Raw genomic sequence first — 19,114 nt, 5'->3', positions numbered from 1 at the left:
ATAAACACAGGAGGCAGTTCAAGATCATTTCAGTCTGTTTTATTTTCATGTGTAAGCAAATGGACTTTTTGCACGATTTCACGACTATGAAAAAATAAGGCAGCTAATCAAGAGTCGGACCATTGCAAGCTTTCTTCACATTTTTCTTTTTCTTTTTTTTTTTTTTTTTTCTTTTTTTGGCTCACAATTACATCAGCTAGAAATTGAAGCAAGGACTCATCAAGCATACAGCTTGGACCCCCACCCCAAGTAGTTGGTGGCCCCTCATATTTCCCCCCCGCCCGTCACCCCACCACTGTTTTGGCAAAAAAACCCAGATACATATATACAGGCTTTAATCTTTTAAAAAATAGGTGATGAGTGTTGATGTTTCAAAAAAATTCCATTAAACTCCAAACGATTCACTGTATGTCAAACCTGGTTTTGAGAAGATTATGTTTTTGGCTGTGCTATTCATTGAGACTGACGTAAGCCACAAGAAACTACAAGGTTTTCAGTCAACAGTAGGCAAAAAAAAAAAAAAAAGACATTTGTCTTTCCGTTTAAAGCTGAATACATGCGTACTAAAGTGATTCTATCCCAAAACAAAAAGGTGCGAAGTAAATTTTAAATCAAGGCATAAGATTTCCCCCCCACCCCACGTTTTCCTTTGTGCCACCTTGAACTAAGGCTAGCCCTGTGTTTAGTTGCGTTGATAAACATCAATCAGGGGCTTGTCTCGACTGGATCGCCCGGCGGAAGATAGGAGGCGGAGGATGGTCTTTGTCTGTGAGAGGGAGAGAAACTCTGAGATGCCAGGGTGGTGGATGATGAGGATGATGTGACGGATGCCGCTTGTGGCGCTTGATACCTGTAGAGGATGATAAAAAAGCAAGTAATTTACTATTTAGGATCCAATATGTTTGAGTTTTCCAGTCTGTAAAACGTAAGTACAGTATTTCATCAAGTGCTGAGACTTGTGGCATTTTAAAGTCTATACTGTACAAGTGGATTTGCATGTAAAATGTGGTGCTTTAGAGGACATTGGTCAGAAAAATACAAAAATATGAGGGGTAAAACATACCAAAACACATCTAATTTAAAGGTACTTTATGTAAGAATTGGCTACCTCTTGATTCATTTTCCTAAAAATTGTCAGTAACCTCGAAGAGCTGATTTACGCCGATGTGTGCTTTTATACATGTGCCGTTGTGTGTCTGCGTTGCGGGGGGCGGAGACACATTATTCGCCTGGTAAACACACAGACCTCTTTGGCTAACAGCTCTTTCTCTGGGTAAGGTAGAATGGACAGGCCGACTGTCTGCAGGGAGGGCCTCCTGTTCATGCACACCGAGCTTGGACACAGCACTACAATTACTTGGCTTTTCGGCAAGGTGCCGTTTGCCACCACACTGCATAGCGGAGAAGCAGTCTGCCTGTCCGCCCTCTCTAGCACATAGGCAGTGAAAAGCTGTGATGTATGGGTATATCCACAAAAGAAGCAGCAGACAGAGAGGTGTGTGCTTACTGCGGAAAATACAGAATCCCCTGTATTAACATAAGAAGACAATGGTAAAGACGCTACCAAGCGGACAAATCACAGTTGTTGCGGTGTGCATCACTGCAATGTGCAGTTACATTTCTGTGGAGGTGCATGTCAGGCTACGGCTACGCCATACCCACGCCAAAGATGCAACATAGAAGTATGAATCAAGCTTAACTGCAGCTGCCGTCAACGTAACGTCAGCAGATATCTCTGCGACACAATACATTCTCCACATTCTGTTGAGAATTTTAGTTAATTTTTGAATATTTAAAACTAAAATTTGTACATATTGCACCTTTTTAAATTGTGATTTAAAACTCACTTTCTTCATTGTAATATAGCCCACTGTGAAGTTATCAGGCAGCACCGATACATGCTTATAACTGTATTTAAGAAATGAAGACTGATCCGACATAGATAACAAGATAACAAATTCTATCACAGTTCATGACATTTCATCACATAGCTTTTCTCCGACCAGGATCAGTCTAATCCTGAAATAATGCAACCAAAAAAACCCTGAACGCTCGGCATCTGTAAGTGTGTAAGACGTCTGCCTTCCTCGGCCGTTCTCTCACCAGGATTTGGACTTCCTGACCCGTGACGATGCACCGGCTCGCTCTCTAATGGGAACATTTACCAGAAGGTCCCTCATCAGTCTGGGAGAAAAGGCTCTCTCCATGTGAGAGCCATTAAGGTTCAAGGTGAACATGGTTGGTGGAGACATGTCTAACTCCAACAGCATTACATTCTCAGCCTGTGAGGACAGATACAAGTTGTAGTTATAATAGCACGATTACATAATTATGCAAATGTACTTTGGTACAGAAATCTTAGAAATCTTCCTGCCTCTTAAAGAGATCATCTGCTATGTCTTTGTTGCTCTTCCACCTGTTTCAGATACATAATCCATTCAGCTAATTTCATCCGACCACTGACCTGGTATCTACATGGGGCCCCAGCTGCTGTGGCCGCAGCCATCTGTGCATATTGGCTGATTGGCCTCTTGTATCCTACAGCAGAGAGAGGCCTCCTCTTGACCTGAGTCGGTGCACTGGGATAAAGACATGGGAAAAGAAGGATTTGGATTCAGTTTAATACACTTAGACTTGGTTTAGCGGTTAAGACTCTAGTTTCTGGGACCTCACAACCCCCATATGGGTCACCTGATCGGATCCCACCAGACAAATAATCTCCCGTTATCTCCCCCGTGCCATCTTCTTCTCAGCTTTACAACTGTCATGTACCCATTTTCCACCAAGATGGCACAGGTTCTGTTCTGGCACCTAATTTTGAACCTTTCTGAGCATTTAAGGCAATTCAAACCTTTCCAGGAAAGGTAGAATGCATAAATCACTAGCATGTCAGGTTTAGGGTTGGGCTGACAATCATTGACTACTGAGCTCTGTACCACTGTAACATCTTTATTCAAAAAGCACCCCTGCTCTATGGGTTACAAAAGGTATTACAACTTTTGGGAATTTGCTTAAAGATGGAACCCTTCAGACTTTTGAAGAGCTCTCATATCAGTATGGACTACCCCACATCCATTTTTTTCAAATACCTCCAGGTTAGGCACTTTGTTACCTCCGAACAAGGTGGCCGTCTTCAACCATTAAAAGAGCAGCCTCTGGATAAACTTGTGCGTAATAAACAGGGAGTGAGGGGGTTTATATCCTACTTGTACTCAGGAATTTCTCAGATCATAGATTGGGAAAAGCTAAGGGTGAAATGTAAATGGGAGGAGGACTTGGAGTGTAATTTTAAAGAAGGGGATTGGGAATCATTGTGTACTAGTAGTCAGTCCTTTTCTTTTAACTCTAGACATAAAATTACACAATACAATCTTATTCATAGAACATACTATACCCCTGACAGATTACATAAAATAAAGTCTTAGTACTCCCAGTTTTGCCCAAGATGCAAATCGGGAATAGGAACATTGGTAAATATGTTTTGGACTTGCCCTTGTCTTAATTCATATTGGGTGTCTATACTTAAAGTGCTTAATGATATTACAGGACCAGCCATTCCCTCCTGGGTGACACATCCATGATGAAAGTTCATAAAAACCAACTCAAATTCATAAGAATTGCCCTTATTACAGAAGAACCCATGTATAGCTATGCATTGGAAAGATGTATCACCACCTACATTTGCTAGATGGACGAATGAACTAGCATCATGCATACCAAGTGAAAAGATTATGTATAATTTGAAGGGTAAACCTCGAGTTTCATAAGATTTGGGGTGGTTTTCCAACATATGTGGACACGGAGTCCACAATACAGTAATTCTTTCATATTTAAACAATGTGATGTGATTGTTAAACATGCTTATTCAACATTTGGTGCTGTTTCTAGCTTTATTTTTTGTTTGAATTTCCTTTTCTACCTCTCCCTGCTATTTATTCCCTCTCTGCAACAGTTTGTTCTAGGTGATTTTTGTTTTTGTTTGTCTGTTCTATGATATACTGAAGGCTTGTATTTATCCATCCATCCATCCATCCATTTTCATCCGCTTATCCGGTGCCGGGTCGCGGGGGCAGCTGCCTGAGCAGGGACACCCAGACCTCCCTCTCCCCGGATACCGCCTCCAGCTCTTCCGGGAGGACCCCAAGGCGTTCCCAGGCCAGCTGGGCGACATAGTCACACCAGCGTGTCCTGGGTCTTCCTCGGGGTCTCCTCCCGGAGGGACATGCCAGGAACACCTCCCGAGGGAGGCGTCCCGGGGGCATCCGAAACAGATGCCCGAGCCACCTCAGCTGGCTCCTCTCGATGTGGAGGAGCAGCGGCTCTACTCTGAGCTCCTCCCGGGTGACAGAGCTCTTCACCCTATCTCTAAGGGAGCGCCCTGCCACCCTGCGGAGGAAACTCATTTCGGCCGCTTGTATCCGGGATCTTATTCTTTCGGTCATGACCCAAAGTTCATGGCCATAGGTGAGGGTCGGAACGTAGATTGACTGGTAAATCGAGAGCTTCGCCTTTCGGCTCAGCTCTCTCTTCACCACGACGGACCGATACAAAGACCGCATTACTGCGGCCGCTGCACCGATCCGTCTGTCAATCTCACGCTCCATCCTTATATACTGAAGGCTTGTATTTATTCTTACTAATTTGACTTGGTACACACACTCGGTAGGAATGTATGGTCGGACCTGTAGGGGTGGGTTGAGTGGGAGGGAGGGAGGGTGGGATGGGCTGACATGGTACTTTTTTGATATATTGTTGTACATTGTCCCTTCATTCAGCTCTAGGGTTGTTATGTAAAAAATCCAATAAAGATATTGTTGAAAAAAAAAAAAAAACACTAAAAAGTGGTGTTTCTCCTCTGAGCCTTGAGGCGGGAGTTATTTGTGACTTGTGAGAGAGAAACTGAGAAGAAGTTTCTTTCTGTTCAATATACATTATGTCTCCATGTCCCATTTACTGTTTTCTTATTAAACCTGCCTAGTTAGGGCAAACCCAAGATGCTCAGTTGCATTGGTGGCAGCCATGTCTCTTTTCTGTGTCTCTCTCTCAATTGTGCCATGGCTAAATTGTGTTTTCTAAGCTTAGCTTCCTCAGAATAGCTAGCCAGCTAACTTTGTTTCAAACTTCTGAGGCTGAACACATCTAAGTTACTGACATGTGGTGCCAGTAAAGGGATGTCTGCCAGAGGGGAGACAGGTTTTTTGGCTGAATGAGATCAGTGGGTGAGAGCGACTACAGTGGTGTGCTAATGTGGTCTCACCCCGCCTAATCTATTTATACTAAAGTGATTTCCTTCATTTCCCAGAATGTGGACTGGCAGCCTGTAGAGACAGTGCTGAATGTGCAGGTGCATTCATGTGTAATATCCAGGGGTCAAAAGAACAAAAATGAGTGTAAAAAAGGAGTTACTTAACAATATACTGTACTTTATAGCAGCATTGCATTGTGGTCTATTCACCCAGTGGGATGACTTGTTTACTGGCTGCGACTGACTGACAATTTGTCTTGGAGGATTGTACTTTCTCTACTGTTTACCATTCACCGTAGCTTACGAATTTCCCAATTTGGGATTAAAATAGTATATAAAATAAATTTTTAAAAAATTAACAAATTAAATTATATTAAAAATGTGTAAGTAACGTGGAAATGAATCCACTGACCTCTCTGGAAGGACCGGGTGGAGTCTCCATTGATCCTCCTCACTGTCAAAGTGCAGCCGGTTCATGATCTTGTTCTTTTCCTCAGGAGGTATAAAGTTCTCAATCAAGAGATATCTGAAATGTGAAATACATACAAGTGTGTACAGTTTAACTTCTCTCTGGAAGACAATACACGACTGTTCCAGAGCAAAATACATATTTCCTTCCATTTATATGAGCAAACTTTTTTATGCCAGGAAGTGTTGCACTATTAACGCTTTTGTTGTAATGTACAGGTATGCAAAAATAAAAGCCATCCAATGATCCCGTAAACAAACTGCTCACCAAGCAGCGATAAGCCTTTGTTTCCGTGCCTAGTTACAGTTTATATCCTGACTGATCCTCCCTGATATCCTGATCGAACAGCAAAAATCTAATCAAGAACATAACGCTTGCAAACACCATTCATTTGTCTCTTGATCACAACAATATTAAGATATACAGCAGGTCGAAGGCTTTGTGAGGTGTGTTGAAGTAGCATAATCGTAACTCCCTGTGCACTGTATCCTTGCAAGTTTTAGAATTTGATTTGAAGGATTTGCCTCGTTTCATAATAGAGAAAAAAAAAATCTCCAATGGCAACTAAATTTCAGCAAATAACATTATAAAGCTTTTACTGCATTTGATTAGTGATATGATGCTAAGGGCTGAACAAAAAATGATCTGTAGTAAACATTTTACAACAGTAACAGTCCCACAGTGGGTGTTTTGAGGGCTTTACTTTAGTTTTGTCAGTGCTTGATAACAAAATGAACGCTGAATTCGAAGATGGGCGTGGCCTGAGCGAGGTTGCCAGAAGCAGGGGTAGTAAGTAGGGACCAGGCCACTGACGCCTCAATTTACAACCCTGCTTCACAAAACGTGTAAAAATGGATCTGCAAATGTGTGACTATGACTGTACATGTATTTTATGATTGATACTATTTACATTAGTGAAATCTGCATCATTTTACTTGAAATAAAAATATGTATTTTCAGAGTAATTTGCGCTTATTTGCCTATGGCTCCATATTTTCTGGGATGTGACTTAACACAACACAAATAAAGAAATATTTGTTGACCATGGTACATATTGTGAAATGTCCTCCTTTCAAGAAGAGCTATATAAACCTAACCAATAAAAATGCATCCTGCAGCAAAACACGTACACTACATACAGTATGTCAAAACCAACTTCTCTCATTTCTTGTGTTTCTTTCACACAGATACAGAGTTTCAGCTGGTGTGATCCCATCACAAGACGCTCTGTGCTTGAAATCTGTAACCCTTCCGTCATTATTTGGTCACATTTAGCAACCTTGCCATGATAAAATATTTCCCAAGCTCTTTTTTTTAAATGCAAATTTGTGCGTTTATAATACTGGAAATGATGGAAATCCATCAGAAAGCCACACGTCATGATGAGAAAACAAGACAAAAATGACACTGCAAACAGAGACGTGTGTGTGCACATATGCAAACTCACTTGTACTTGAGCTCTCTGGTGAGTTCAGTCTGTGTCTGTTCCAGCTCCTGTCTGGTTGTGACGTGTTCGGCAATCACATCCCTCATCTCGGCCTTCACCAGCTGGAGTTTGGCATACAGCTGTACAGAACAGGAACGTATCAATAACTGGAGTCACATAGCTGTTCTGGACAAACGTTTATATGGAACACACAGCGAGGAAAAAAAAATTAGCCCATTTTGAACAAAGGAAAAGATCTTCTCTGTGACCAGCAATGGCTAACTGAATCATGGGTAAACACCAGGAAGTGTTCTGTCCAGAGAAGCCTCCCCGAGTGATGTCACTCTTAAAGAAAAAGGTTATTGACTCCAAGATTGAATGATGAAATTATGATGAAGTGCTTTTTGCAATAACGGCACAACGGGACACGTCAGCGCGTGAGTCACCTTACCCTCTTCAGCTTCTTTGTCTTTAGTTCCACCTCCTGCTGCAGGGAGGAAAACGTCTCCCTCATTTCCAGAGTCTCCTCATCCTGCAGCATCATCTGCTGCTGGATCTCCCTCTCTCGCCTTATCTGAAAAGCAGACGACACATTAAGAGTAATAGAAAAAGTGATTGTCAAAACACGTGTGAGTTCAGACAACCCAGACACAAACTTCTGTTATTGTGGATGGAAAAATAATAATAAAACGTGTAATGTTAGAAAGAGTGTTTTTATGCACACCTGTTCCGCAATTTCTTGCCTCTTCAGCTCCAGCATCTTCTGCTGCTCATTGGTGTGATCAATTATCGTCTTTCCTCCAACCAACAGTTTGCTCTCCATGGCCTGCGAAACAAAGACAAACGATTAATTATTCATGCACATTTTCTTTTGTGTCTCATGTACAGTATCATAACAAGGCGCACGCTCTTCACGGGTACCTTGTACTTCTCGATGATCTTCTCCAGGGCGTCCTGATCCCACTGCATGTCTTCGATCAGGCTTTTTCTGTTTTCGTTCACGTGCTTTAACTTCCCATGGCTCCCCTGGCAGGTCAGGACCTTGGGGATGTCGCTTCCTTCTTTCGTGTGCTGTTTCAACTCCTGTTCCTCCTCGAGAGCCTTCCACACATCCGCGTCCCTCTCTCTGAGCATCTCTTCCTCCATCCCGACCATACTTTTGCTCAGCCTTTTGCTGTTCCTTCTCCTCCTCCTCTCCTTTGCGAGCATCCCTCGCTCATCTAGCTGCGCCTTCAAGCGTGCGATCTCCTCCTGGAACTCCCTCAGCAGGGCATCTTTGGGGTCCTCGTTAATCCGAGGCTTGTTCTTGATGTTCTTGGCCCTGCTGGCGTACCTCAGCGTGGCCAGGGATTCGTCAAAGTGCTTGTGCGACGGCCCCACCGTTGCTATCATGACTGTCTTGGCGTTGCCACCCAGAGAGTCCTGGAGCAGGCGGGTGAGTTTGGAGTCCCTGTACGGGACGTGGGTGCTTTTCCCATCCACCAGAGCTGAGATGACATTCCCCAGCGCCGAGAGGGACAGGTTGATCTTGGCAGCCTCCTTCAGCCGCTTGCCTTTCGCACCTGTCTTGCTCTGGCGCTCGCTGCCAGCCAGGTCGACCATGTTGAGCTTCCCGACCCGGATGTGGTCCTCGCCATCTGGCCCCACTTCGCTGCACTCCACTGTGATGACAAAGATGGCATGAGAGCGAGAGCTGCGTTCGTTCATGTTGGTGAACCCCACAGACCTGGACTGGTTGCCGATGTTCATCACGTGTTCGATCTCAGTGGCGTTCTTTGTGACCACCGAAGACAGGTCTTTCACGTAAATACCACAGTCAGGGTTCTCCTTGAGCTCCAGTTTCCTGTTGTTGTCTTTGCACAGCAGATCTCTGATCTCCTCCTGGTAGATCTCAAGGTACGACGACCTCACCAGGTACTTCTGGTTCTGAGTTCTGGATATTTGTGTGAAAATGTGCTGGAACGAGTTGGGTATGACCCCTCTCATGTCCGGGTCGTTTGAGACCCCTTGCATGGTGTGCGTTTTACCCGTCCCGGTCTGGCCGTAGGCGAATATGGTCCCGTTGAAGCCCTGGAGCACAGACACCACCAGAGGTCTGACTGCATCGTCGTAAATGTCGCTCTGCCTTGAATCCCAGCCGTACACAGAATCAAACGTGAACACTTTCATCGGATCATCAGGTGGTGCCTTGGGGTTCCTGATGGTGATCTGCCCCAGTTTGTCATCAATCTGCAGAATGTTTTCACACTCCCCCGTCTCCTCTCTCCTGCTGAAGGGCCGGCAGCGGACCACCACCCTCACAGCCTCGCAGTGTTTGATTTTAGACATCTTCTTGCGAGATCAGAAGCAGCACGTTATAAAAATTAAAAGCCATTTTTCTCGGGCGGGTTCCGCAGTTTTCCACCCTTCTTCTCCGTACAGGTGCGGCAGCGTCTGTTTCATCCGGTGCAAGGAGAAAAGAGAAAGCGGTCAGACACACCTCATGTGCGCCGTTCGCATCATCCCCCGTGAACGCAGCGTCTCCTCCGCCCCGAGCATCTTTCCAGAAAAAGGAAGGCGATGTCACAAGATGTAAAGAGGATGCTGCTGGAGGAAAAACACCCTGCCACCCTGCCCGGCCCAGCCCACACAGCCTCCCCGCGGAACACACCCTGCTCTGCGGACAATGGAGATGAGACATGTGACCTGCGCGGCGCACTGGATTGGAGCAAACGTTCTCCTGGTACACAGCCGTGGTCCAAATATTATGATCATGACAAATTAGCCTCCAGCAAAGGGCGTCACTCCATATTGAAAAGTGGTGGGGACATAAGATTTTTTAAATTGGTCTTCACATGTGTAAATGTGTGCAATGTAATGAGGGGGGCCATGTCATGTCAAGGTAGATATACAGCAAGGGGGGAAAAATGCATAATGGTATATTGAAATAAATGTAATCTTATGGATAACATTTCTTGGTGCAAGCCATTTGGAACAATTTTAACAAGTTGTGCTTTTAAAGGTGAACTACACTACTTTTTTTACAAACAGACAGAGCACCTGATTTAAGGAATACCAGTATTTTATTTAAATCAAAGGTGCAATGTGATGATAAAAATTCCTCTTCTAAACAAACAGGTAACAGCAGATCACTATGGCAACCACTGACTGCTGCCATCTTGAGCTGCCCTCAGTGAGTTAGCTCAATTAGCCATGCAGCTAGCTGTTATTTCTTCACATTCTTATCATTAATTTTTGATTGTTTACAACCACAGTTCTCGCATATTGCACCCTGACCTAACGTGTATACAATTATTTAAACTTAAATCAAAATGTTCAAACACTGGGCATGAAATAAGAATTTACACTAAACAGAAGGCTACTGTTGATTTAATGTAGCTGACTAACACAAATCAAACACAAATGTGCTTTTATAATCTATGTTTTTTCTTTGCTGCCTACAGCCACAGCGATGTGATCCTGAAAGTACAGCCTCCTCTACTGCAGGCACATGCTACTCTCCAAATTCCTCCGTGACTGTGAAAAGTTATTTAAAAAAAAACACACCTTTAAAAAATCACAAGTACAAAATCAGTAAATTACAAAAGTGGTGGGGACAGTGTAAATGACACCTGTGTCCTCCAACCGGCACTTCAACGCATCTTGAGTGAGAGAGAAAAGAAAGCAGGTTTTGATTCAATAACAAAATTTTATTCAGATGTCACATTTACATCATTGTTCACACCAGCCCCCCCCCTCCCCAGTTTTTTTTAATGTACAAAAAAGGAGAAAAGACACTCATAGTGGTAGACATTCATCCATTATGAAGGACTAACTTGCCAGCTGGAAAATATTTTAATTATTCTGCCTCTACAGAATCTTTACATCCGCAATGTGTGAAGATATAGCCACCCTCTGCTCCTCAAACTATACATCAAGTCAATCAATAATGTTAAAGTACAAAGAAAAACATCCTTTTGTGTTGACATCACACCCTCAAGTTGCCAGTTTATTAGGTACAGCTAGCCAGAACTAATGCATTCTAATGAACAGACCTGCAATAAATCGTACCTCCCTCAAGGTTGTTATATTGAGACTTTTCGACTCCTGTTTTATATACCCTGTATATAATAACGCAATACATTTCAAGTTTAAGAAACACCTCTCTGAACCAGTTTTTAACAAAGACTTAACATCATAACCTTCATAAAGGATTTATTGCAGGACTGTTGCTAGATTTTTCTAGGTGCACCTCATGAACTGTCAACAGACTGCATTTTCAGTATGTTTGCCCCCACTCGTGATATAAATGTTAGGCACATTCTAGCGGCAGGCTGGAGTTCTATGAAAAGCTACTGGCACACGCGGTGGGTCGGTCACTTGTGAAACTTCTTGCTAGAATCCTTTGCGTGATCCAGTAGGAGCTGGCACGGTGTGAACTGGTTCCCGTAGACGGCTTCGAACTGCCTCATCTTCTCCACCAGCTTGTCTGCGCCGAAGGTGTCCACAAAGCGGAAAGGTCCTGGAAACAGCAAGATGTTATGTTAGGGCGATGTTTTCATCAGTATACACAACAAATGGAAAAGGTTTCACCATTTGTTTTCTTCACATGCCACCCAAGTAAAATTTAAAAATAAGACACCCAGAGGTCTAGACCAGAGAGCCGTCTGGAGGGATTATAAACAAACCCAAAACAAAGGGAGACACTTGTATCACTTGTACAATCAAAGGGACGTAATCCAACTGGTCTGGGCCAACTTTACTTACTTACAAATCCATCTTTTTACTAAACTAAAGACCAAAAAATCTGGCTGGTGTCCTGTCGGATGCTCATCCAAATGTCATGTATGATCTTAAATGTTTAATTTTGATCATTGTGATACAAGAACCCAAAATTGATATGATACAGGATACAAGTTCAAAGTGTTCAGCAGGAGTTCAAAGTGATTCTTGTGTAAGGCTCTCTGGCTTTGTTTATTGCAGTGATTCTGCTCAGTTTTGCTTTTATATTTCATTCTAAATATTACATATTTAAAATGTGTTCCTCAGTGGCCACAGACATCTGAGTTTTGTATTCAAATGTCCGTTAATTCCCTTTGAATTTATGTGATCAATAATTGTCTGTTTCAAATCTTTAACTTAGATCTCATCGTATTAACTTGGCTTTATAAAAGCTTTATGATCCAGGTTCAATTTTGTTTTGCTCATTCAAAGCAGGCTTTTCCCGAAACACCCCTCAGCTGTGTTACTGAACTATAAATAAGACTAAACAGACAGGTTGAGGTCATTATTTCATCCATAAATGCTTTGTCACTACAATTCTTGGGCTTTCAAATTCACATGAAAAACAGAACGAAAGGAATTCCCCATGATTTCACTGACAGAGGATTCAGCCTCTGACTGATGATTGTGACTAAAGGTTGGTTACCTCCGAGACAGGGGGGGAATCCCAGGCCAAACACAGCCCCGATGTCTCCTTCCAAAGGATTGTTCAAAATGCCCTCTTGCAAACACAGCACGGCCTCGTTGACGAATCGAGATATGAGCCTGTACTGCACATCAGAGTCTGATGAACTGTAAAAAGAGTCATGAGGACGGAGTATTTCAGTATTCAAACAGCAGCATCGTTGAGTGACACATGTTGCTGCATCGCTATTTTGGCAATTGTCTAGTTTCGACTTACACGGCAGGATTTGGTGTCATCTTGTACTTTTCAAGGATATCTCCGATCTCTGGGTTCACCTCTTTGACCTTGAGTCCTGGCTGGTAGACGTAACAACCCTTTCCTGATTTGCGGCCTTGAGAATTAAAAGAGGAAAGATTAATTCAGTTTTAATGAAACATGCACACAAGAACTTGAGTTCCTCATTTAGCTGAAACTGGGCTTTATTCATCATTTCATCATACATACCCTTGAATCCCTGGTCCACCATGGTCTTCAAAACCTCCACGTTTCCACCACCAAAGCGGGAGCCGAAAGCTTTGCCGAGGTCCTCGGCCACATGGGCGGCGACGTCGATACCAACTTCATCAGCCAGCGTGGCTGCACCCACAGGGAACCCAAAGCCTGTTGTGAGTGCATCCAACTTCTTGGGATCAACTCCTTCCTGCAAGTGCAAATTGATTAATTCATAATATGTACAGCAGCAATCTTGGAATAATGAATATGCTTTGCTGAAGCTGAGCTTTCCTTCTACTAACCTGAAGCACTCGTACAGCTTCAGCCAACATGGGAGCCAGACACCTTGTTGTATAGAATCCAGGTCCGTCCTGTTGAGAATTTGTAGAATATTTTGCTGAGGTGCAATAGCGTTTTAATTATTGGCATGCGTCAGCATCAGAATCTGGAAACTTTACTGTTGGCCAACCCTGCTGTGGGTTTAGCCTCATGTTTGGATTTAGAAAATGATGGAGTCCACAGTTTCAGGGTTTAACCTATTTCAATGCGCTCCCAGCACACGGCCAGCTGAGCTGAAAGCACGCTCAGTGGATGCGCATGCTGCTGGAATGCACAGCACCGCTCGAGCCAGCATGGAGAGGAGAGGGTATGAAAGGGTATTTGAGGGCACATGTGTGTGTCTGTGTGCGTGTGATTGAGATATGGAGAGAGTGACAGGAAGATGGAAAACAAGTGGACGATTGCACACAACACGTTCCTGTACGCTTTAGCAAGTTGTTGACAAGGGTTCTCAGTCATCTAGGTCATGGTAATTCATGGTAGTTTCAGTTAGTTATTAATTTATTCTGAATAAAGATAATGGATGGATGGACTGCTTTCTCAGTAATTGACCCCTGAATTATATGTTTACACTTAGAGGTAAGAGCAGTTTGGCTGTGTGCAAGTGTTTGACTATTAAGGTCTTCGTATCCGTCTATCATAGATTGTGGTAATTGCGCCAACTGCTGCAGTGATAAATATCTTTGCTGAATCACTTAACAACCATACAACTTCATTGTGGGTCATGCCGATTAGTAACTACACCAGGGAATAACACACAAACATGACGCTCACCCCAACAACAATGATGACTTTGCCCTGCTTCAGGCCGACAGCCACAGCAGAGGCTGTTGTGTCCTTCGAGGTCTGATCAGTGGTGATGATCTCAAGGAGCTGCATCTTGTCCACTGGAGAGAAGTAGTGCATTCCAATCACCTGAATCCAGACAAAAAAGAAAAATATTCAGCGACTCTAATTCTTATTTCGGAGCACTTTGAAACTACAAGGCAACTACAAACCTTGTCTGGTCTCTTGCTGGCAGCAGCGATATCCTTGATGGGCAGAGCGGACGTGTTGCTGGCAAATATGCAGTGAGGGGAAACCACCTGCAGACAAATGTTTTGGCTCAAGTCACAACTAAACTAATAATCACAACCATTTTGACCTGGATTTAATTTGATGAATTTAGATACCAAGAACTGATACAACATACTATATAAACAAAGGCCTACTGAGATTCTTTAAAGTCACACTTACAGCCTCCACCTCCTTCAGGACTGCATGCTTGATTTTGATGTCTTCAAACACAGCCTCAATAACCATGTCGGCCTTCTCCAAGCCACTGTAATCCAGCTGGCCGGTCAAGTTGGACAGTATGGAGTCTCTCTGAAATGAGGTGATGTTCCTCTTTTTGGTCTTGTCGTTGAGCCTTGTTTAAAATAAAAACAAACAAACTAAACTCATATTTCTCATCTGATTTGTGAAGTTCAAGGTTATTATGTCACAAGACTGCAACGTTACCTACCAAATGCACAGTCTGGCTGTGAACTGAATGCTGTTGAAAACATTTTCAACATTTACATGTCTGCTATGAAAAGTTACCCTTTGTAAACCTGCTGTTCTCCCCTGGCCAGTCCATCTACAGTGGTATCCTTCAGGATCGTGTGCACACCTTTGTCCACAGTCACCTGGGCGATACCTGCTCCCATCAGACCCGCTCCCAAGATGGCAAGAGTCCTGGTGGCGCACAAACAAAGACAAGAGAATGTTTCTACCCCCTCAAAAGAGCCGATTGAGAGTAGAGGATATGGAAATTATATTTCCTTTTAACCAAAGCAAAGATAATGTCCTGTTTGTAGCTGTAAAACTGTCAACATTTGTTTTTAGGCCTGACTTTGTCTTTAGTGCCGATCAACTATTCAACCAGGACCAACACAAAGGTCTGAAAAGTGAAAATGCAAGTTGAACATGTGTCAGCGGTGCCACATCAGTGATCTCCACTTACTTCACTTCTTTTTCAGGAGTTCCAAAGCGGTTCTTCTTGCACGCAACTTGACCATGATAGAGACCAATCAGGGCACCGGATTCTGATGTTTTTGCCAGCTGACCAAAGTTCTGTGACAGACAAGAAAATCTGTGATGTTCATATGCATGGAGTGCAACTGTAATTGAATGTTACATTTCTCGATGATGTGGGCGAACACACCGTACCTGAGACTCGGCTAAGTATCCAGCAGTGGGGCCTTGTTCTACTCCAGTCTTCACACACTGAAGAAAGAAAACGATCAAAAACTTAAAAAATATTCTTAGATAATTAATCCAGAGAAGGCAAAATAGACTAATGGTCTCTTGTTAATCAGTTACACACTGGTTGGACTACTTTTACAACAAATAGCCAAGAATGGCCAGATTACAAAAGAAACTAGTTGTAGAGACTTTTTACTTACCTCAATTATTTTCAGGGGTGCTGGATAAAGTCCCTTGCTCTGCTTCATAACTTTACCGTGGACAGTTTTGTAAATCTGATTCCGTACAAACTCAAAGCTCATGACGTAGTCCTGGATTTCTTTGGGAAGAGAACATTAGTATATTAGTTGTTGATGAACCAAACAACTGACATGAGAGAGTCAAATGTTCAATAAATGCAGCCCAACTTACTCTGCATCATGCCTTTCTCTTTGTGGAGTTTGATCTTCTTATCGACAATCCCTTTGGCATATTCGATGGCAACTTCCTCGAGGTAGTCTATCGTTCTTTCCTCTGGACTCTTCAGCCCAGGTCCTATTATACACGCAGAAATAGCAGAAAAAGCATGCAAAGATTAACTTTTTTTTTTTAAAAGAGGAACTAATGCTCAATGAAATACTCACTGCTGAAAGATCACCAATTCACAAATCTTAATACCCACTTGAAGCAGTTTTAATGTTTTTTTTTTTTTTTTTTAATTACATGCATCGAGATATCTTACCTAGAGGGTCTACAAGTTGGTCGACAAGCCCCATCTTCTTGGCTTTGTCTGCTCTGATATTTCTTCCCGTCAGCATCATGTCAAAGGCACCGGGTAGACCAATCTAAAATAATGAAAGAAAACATTTGTGGATTGATTTAATCAATATCAACATGTTGTGTTCTTGCGTGCCTTAAACCACCTGACAGTGCATTACAAAGAAGTTTTTATGTAATCAGTCATAATCCTGCCTTTCTAAGGACAGTGGTATTGAAAACTAGAAATGATGGACTGGGGGAAAAAATCTGTTTGTTGCTTTTCAGGTTCTTCTCGAAAGTGCACGTAAACATCTTAATCCAATTATGAGCATTAACCAGATTATTTTGCATGACTGACCAGCAATTTTAGGTCTTGTCCCAACAAGCCAATATTAAAACACTTTCACATGCTTTGACAGTAAGTGACATCAATCGAAATGTAAGGAATCAACTCGCAGCACGAACCATTTTGGGGAGTCTCTGAGTACCACCAGCTCCGGGCAGAAGACCCAGCATTACTTCAGGAGTGCCAAGAACTGTTTTCTTGCTCTTTGTTGCGATTCTGTACTGGCAGGCGATGGCAAACTGAAATGCAAAGAGAAGCCATTAGATAACACATTATAATCATCCTAGTCAAATGTTTCCAACAATTCTCAAACACACAGTCGGCTGCTGAAACACTGTTTGTTTACCTCTAAGCCGCCTCCTAAGCAGGAGCCGTTGATGGCAGCGACAACGGGCTTGGGAGACTTTTCGATCTGCTCGAACATCTTCTGCCCTTCCTGAGAAAGTTTGGTGACCTCTTCCGCATCCTTACAGGACTGGATCATACTGAAACAGATGTCGATCGTATTAAAAAGATTACAGGGAATCCAAAGCATGGCCTTTTTGGCAATACATTCAAATATAATAAGAGATCTTCATGCCGATAGCGTGTTTTGTTTCACTAAACATTACTTCTTACTTAATGTCAGCTCCCGCAATGAAGCATCCCGGCTTAGAGGAGATGAGGACGGCACTTCGGACAGCGTTGTTGGCCCACAACTCATTCATTACTTCTGTCATCTCATTTTGCATTTGGATTGACAGTGTGTTGACCTGGGAGGTGAAATGACAATCACAAAGTTCAGATCACAGCCACGTCGACCCGGGAGTGGAAACTGTTACATTAATCATGACTGTGCTTCACACCTTGGAGTTTGGGGCGTTCATCCGTACAACAGCAACATCGCCCTTGACTTCATAGTTCACATGGGTTCGTGCTAAAAGTAGAGAAGGAAGATATTGTGCAGAGGGAAAATAATTGTGTCAGTGGACAGGCTGATCTATTTTTAAACATATACTATTTGCAGTAAATGCCAAGTGATTTAGGAGTTACCTAGCATGGCTGGAGCTACTGAGAAGGTGCGATATGTACTGCCTGTAGAAGAAAATGACAGAAAGCAATGCATTAATACAATCATATAAACAACAACATATTATATAAGTTATAAGACCTGCATCACATATAACCCATATTAAAATCATGATATAAAGCGCCTAAAAACTGTAACCAAACCAAATCTCGTCACACAACACGCATATATAACGTCTATATGAGGTGTTCACATAATATTACCATGACCTCAGACGGTCTAGGCCATGCTGTGCAATCCAGTGGAAAGTGACCCCTCACCTACATTCTCCGCCTACCATTCAGACAGAAAGAGGCAACCGCAGCCATCACAACGGCGAATCAATGGCACAATCCCCCAAATACCTGTCCAAACTGTCTTACCGGGGACATATTATAGTCCAAAGTGGAAGCTCATAGTCTGAGATCAAAACTTTCATTCTGAACAAGAGCCCTCGTGATTAAACTTGCCAGATTCCGTAGCAACCAGCTAGCTAGCTAGCACAGATAGCAAGTTTACACTCAAAAGTTTCCTCACTAAAACAAAAAGTTGACACTTTCCACTTTCAGGGACCATTCGGTCATTTAGCTTGGTGTCCGCTGAAAATATAAAAAGTCATGTTGTTTGAAAAACAAAGTCCCATTTCTGCATTAGGTTATAATCTTCGGAGCTAACTGCTAGTCTGTCAAGCTAATTACCCATCTGCGGTACCTGGAAAATCCCGTATTTCAAATATAATTCGCTGGTTTTCTTTATTTTTCAAATAGTGAACGCAAGTCGTTTCTACCTGAATAGAGAGCGTATCTCCTTAATGTCACTCTGGACAGAACACCAAGGGCTCGAACACCAGCCATCTTGGGAGCGTAGGTCAGTCAGTAGTGCTGTGAACTGAAGCTAGTTAGCTTGCTGTCATTGGTATTTGAGAAGCAAAAGTGGCTGTCACGTTTGTGCAACTTCCTGAAAACGCGGATCAGAAGATGATTGGCTGTCGTTGCAAACCGCCGCATATCATTGGCTGACACTGCGGAACTCGTAGCTCATGGGTCGTTCAAGGACTACAAAACGCCTCGAGACGTGTCCACTTCCTCAGCATGACAAGAACTAAAGATATGAACGGGGACGACTGGAAATCCTCTAGTTTTTAATTCACGTGTTATTCAGAATATATTTAGATTGATATGAGATTCTTTAGTCATTACAAATGTGTACATTTAGGAAACCTACAGTTCAAAATATAATTATCAGACTAAATGAAAGCAATAGCAGCATGATGCCACAAGGCGGAGGCAGAAATCAATGTGAGACTTGAACTTGCTGTTTGCACTGAGAAGTTTCCATAGCCATAAGCTACAAAATGTTGATAAATGTGTGTTGTTTAATTTGAATGTATTATATATGA

At 42.8% G+C, this 19,114-nt stretch overlaps 2 protein-coding genes across 2 annotated transcripts; both read right to left on the bottom strand.

Annotated features, from left to right (window-relative positions):
* Positions 1 to 23: 23 nt before the first annotated feature.
* On the bottom strand, positions 24 to 9,820 carry LOC115597704 (kinesin-like protein KIF3B). Its single transcript, XM_030443897.1, has 8 exons — positions 8,062 to 9,820; positions 7,865 to 7,966; positions 7,592 to 7,714; positions 7,162 to 7,280; positions 5,658 to 5,771; positions 2,465 to 2,579; positions 2,104 to 2,282; positions 24 to 850 (listed from the first exon to the last, which is right to left on the bottom strand). The coding sequence occupies exons 1-8, from the start codon at positions 9,466 to 9,468 to the stop codon at positions 706 to 708; spliced, it is 2,304 nt and encodes a 767-aa protein (XP_030299757.1). The 5' UTR covers positions 9,469 to 9,820; the 3' UTR covers positions 24 to 705.
* A 988-nt stretch (positions 9,821 to 10,808) lies between these two features.
* hadhab (hydroxyacyl-CoA dehydrogenase trifunctional multienzyme complex subunit alpha b) lies at positions 10,809 to 18,650 on the bottom strand. Its single transcript, XM_030443892.1, has 20 exons — positions 18,503 to 18,650; positions 17,700 to 17,741; positions 17,513 to 17,583; positions 17,286 to 17,419; positions 17,014 to 17,152; positions 16,787 to 16,906; positions 16,305 to 16,407; positions 15,995 to 16,117; positions 15,784 to 15,902; positions 15,548 to 15,604; positions 15,342 to 15,451; positions 14,939 to 15,073; positions 14,594 to 14,765; positions 14,356 to 14,442; positions 14,132 to 14,272; positions 13,321 to 13,389; positions 13,031 to 13,226; positions 12,803 to 12,917; positions 12,548 to 12,693; positions 10,809 to 11,641 (listed from the first exon to the last, which is right to left on the bottom strand). The coding sequence occupies exons 1-20, from the start codon at positions 18,567 to 18,569 to the stop codon at positions 11,496 to 11,498; spliced, it is 2,292 nt and encodes a 763-aa protein (XP_030299752.1). The 5' UTR covers positions 18,570 to 18,650; the 3' UTR covers positions 10,809 to 11,495.
* Between the last annotated feature and the right edge of the window lie 464 nt (positions 18,651 to 19,114).

This window comes from Sparus aurata, chromosome 16, assembly GCF_900880675.1.
Source record: "Sparus aurata chromosome 16, fSpaAur1.1, whole genome shotgun sequence".
NCBI classification, from domain to species: domain Eukaryota; kingdom Metazoa; phylum Chordata; class Actinopteri; order Spariformes; family Sparidae; genus Sparus; species Sparus aurata.
The sequence above is the reverse complement of the archived record's forward strand: the minus strand, read 5'-3'. Positions and strand labels throughout refer to the sequence as shown.

Bases quoted from the DNA above. Each gene is read 5' to 3' on its own strand.
- LOC115597704 (XM_030443897.1), bottom strand. From the start codon at position 9,468: ATGTCTAAAATCAAACACTGCGAGGCTGTGAGGGTGGTGGTCCGCTGC. The intron at 2,580-5,657 runs GTCAGTGGATTC...TCTTTATCCCAG, and splicing joins CACCCGGTCCTTCCAGAGAG to TGCACCGACTCAGGTCAAGA. The intron at 2,283-2,464 runs GTCAGTGGTCGG...CTGTCCTCACAG, and splicing joins GGGCCCCATGTAGATACCAG to GCTGAGAATGTAATGCTGTT.
- hadhab (XM_030443892.1), bottom strand. From the start codon at position 18,569: ATGGCTGGTGTTCGAGCCCTTGGTGTTCTGTCCAGAGTGACATTAAGG. The intron at 15,452-15,547 runs GTACGGTGTGTT...TGTCTGTCACAG, and splicing joins GATACTTAGCCGAGTCTCAG to AACTTTGGTCAGCTGGCAAA. The intron at 14,766-14,938 runs GTAACTTTTCAT...ATTTTAAACAAG, and splicing joins GAACAGCAGGTTTACAAAGG to GCTCAACGACAAGACCAAAA.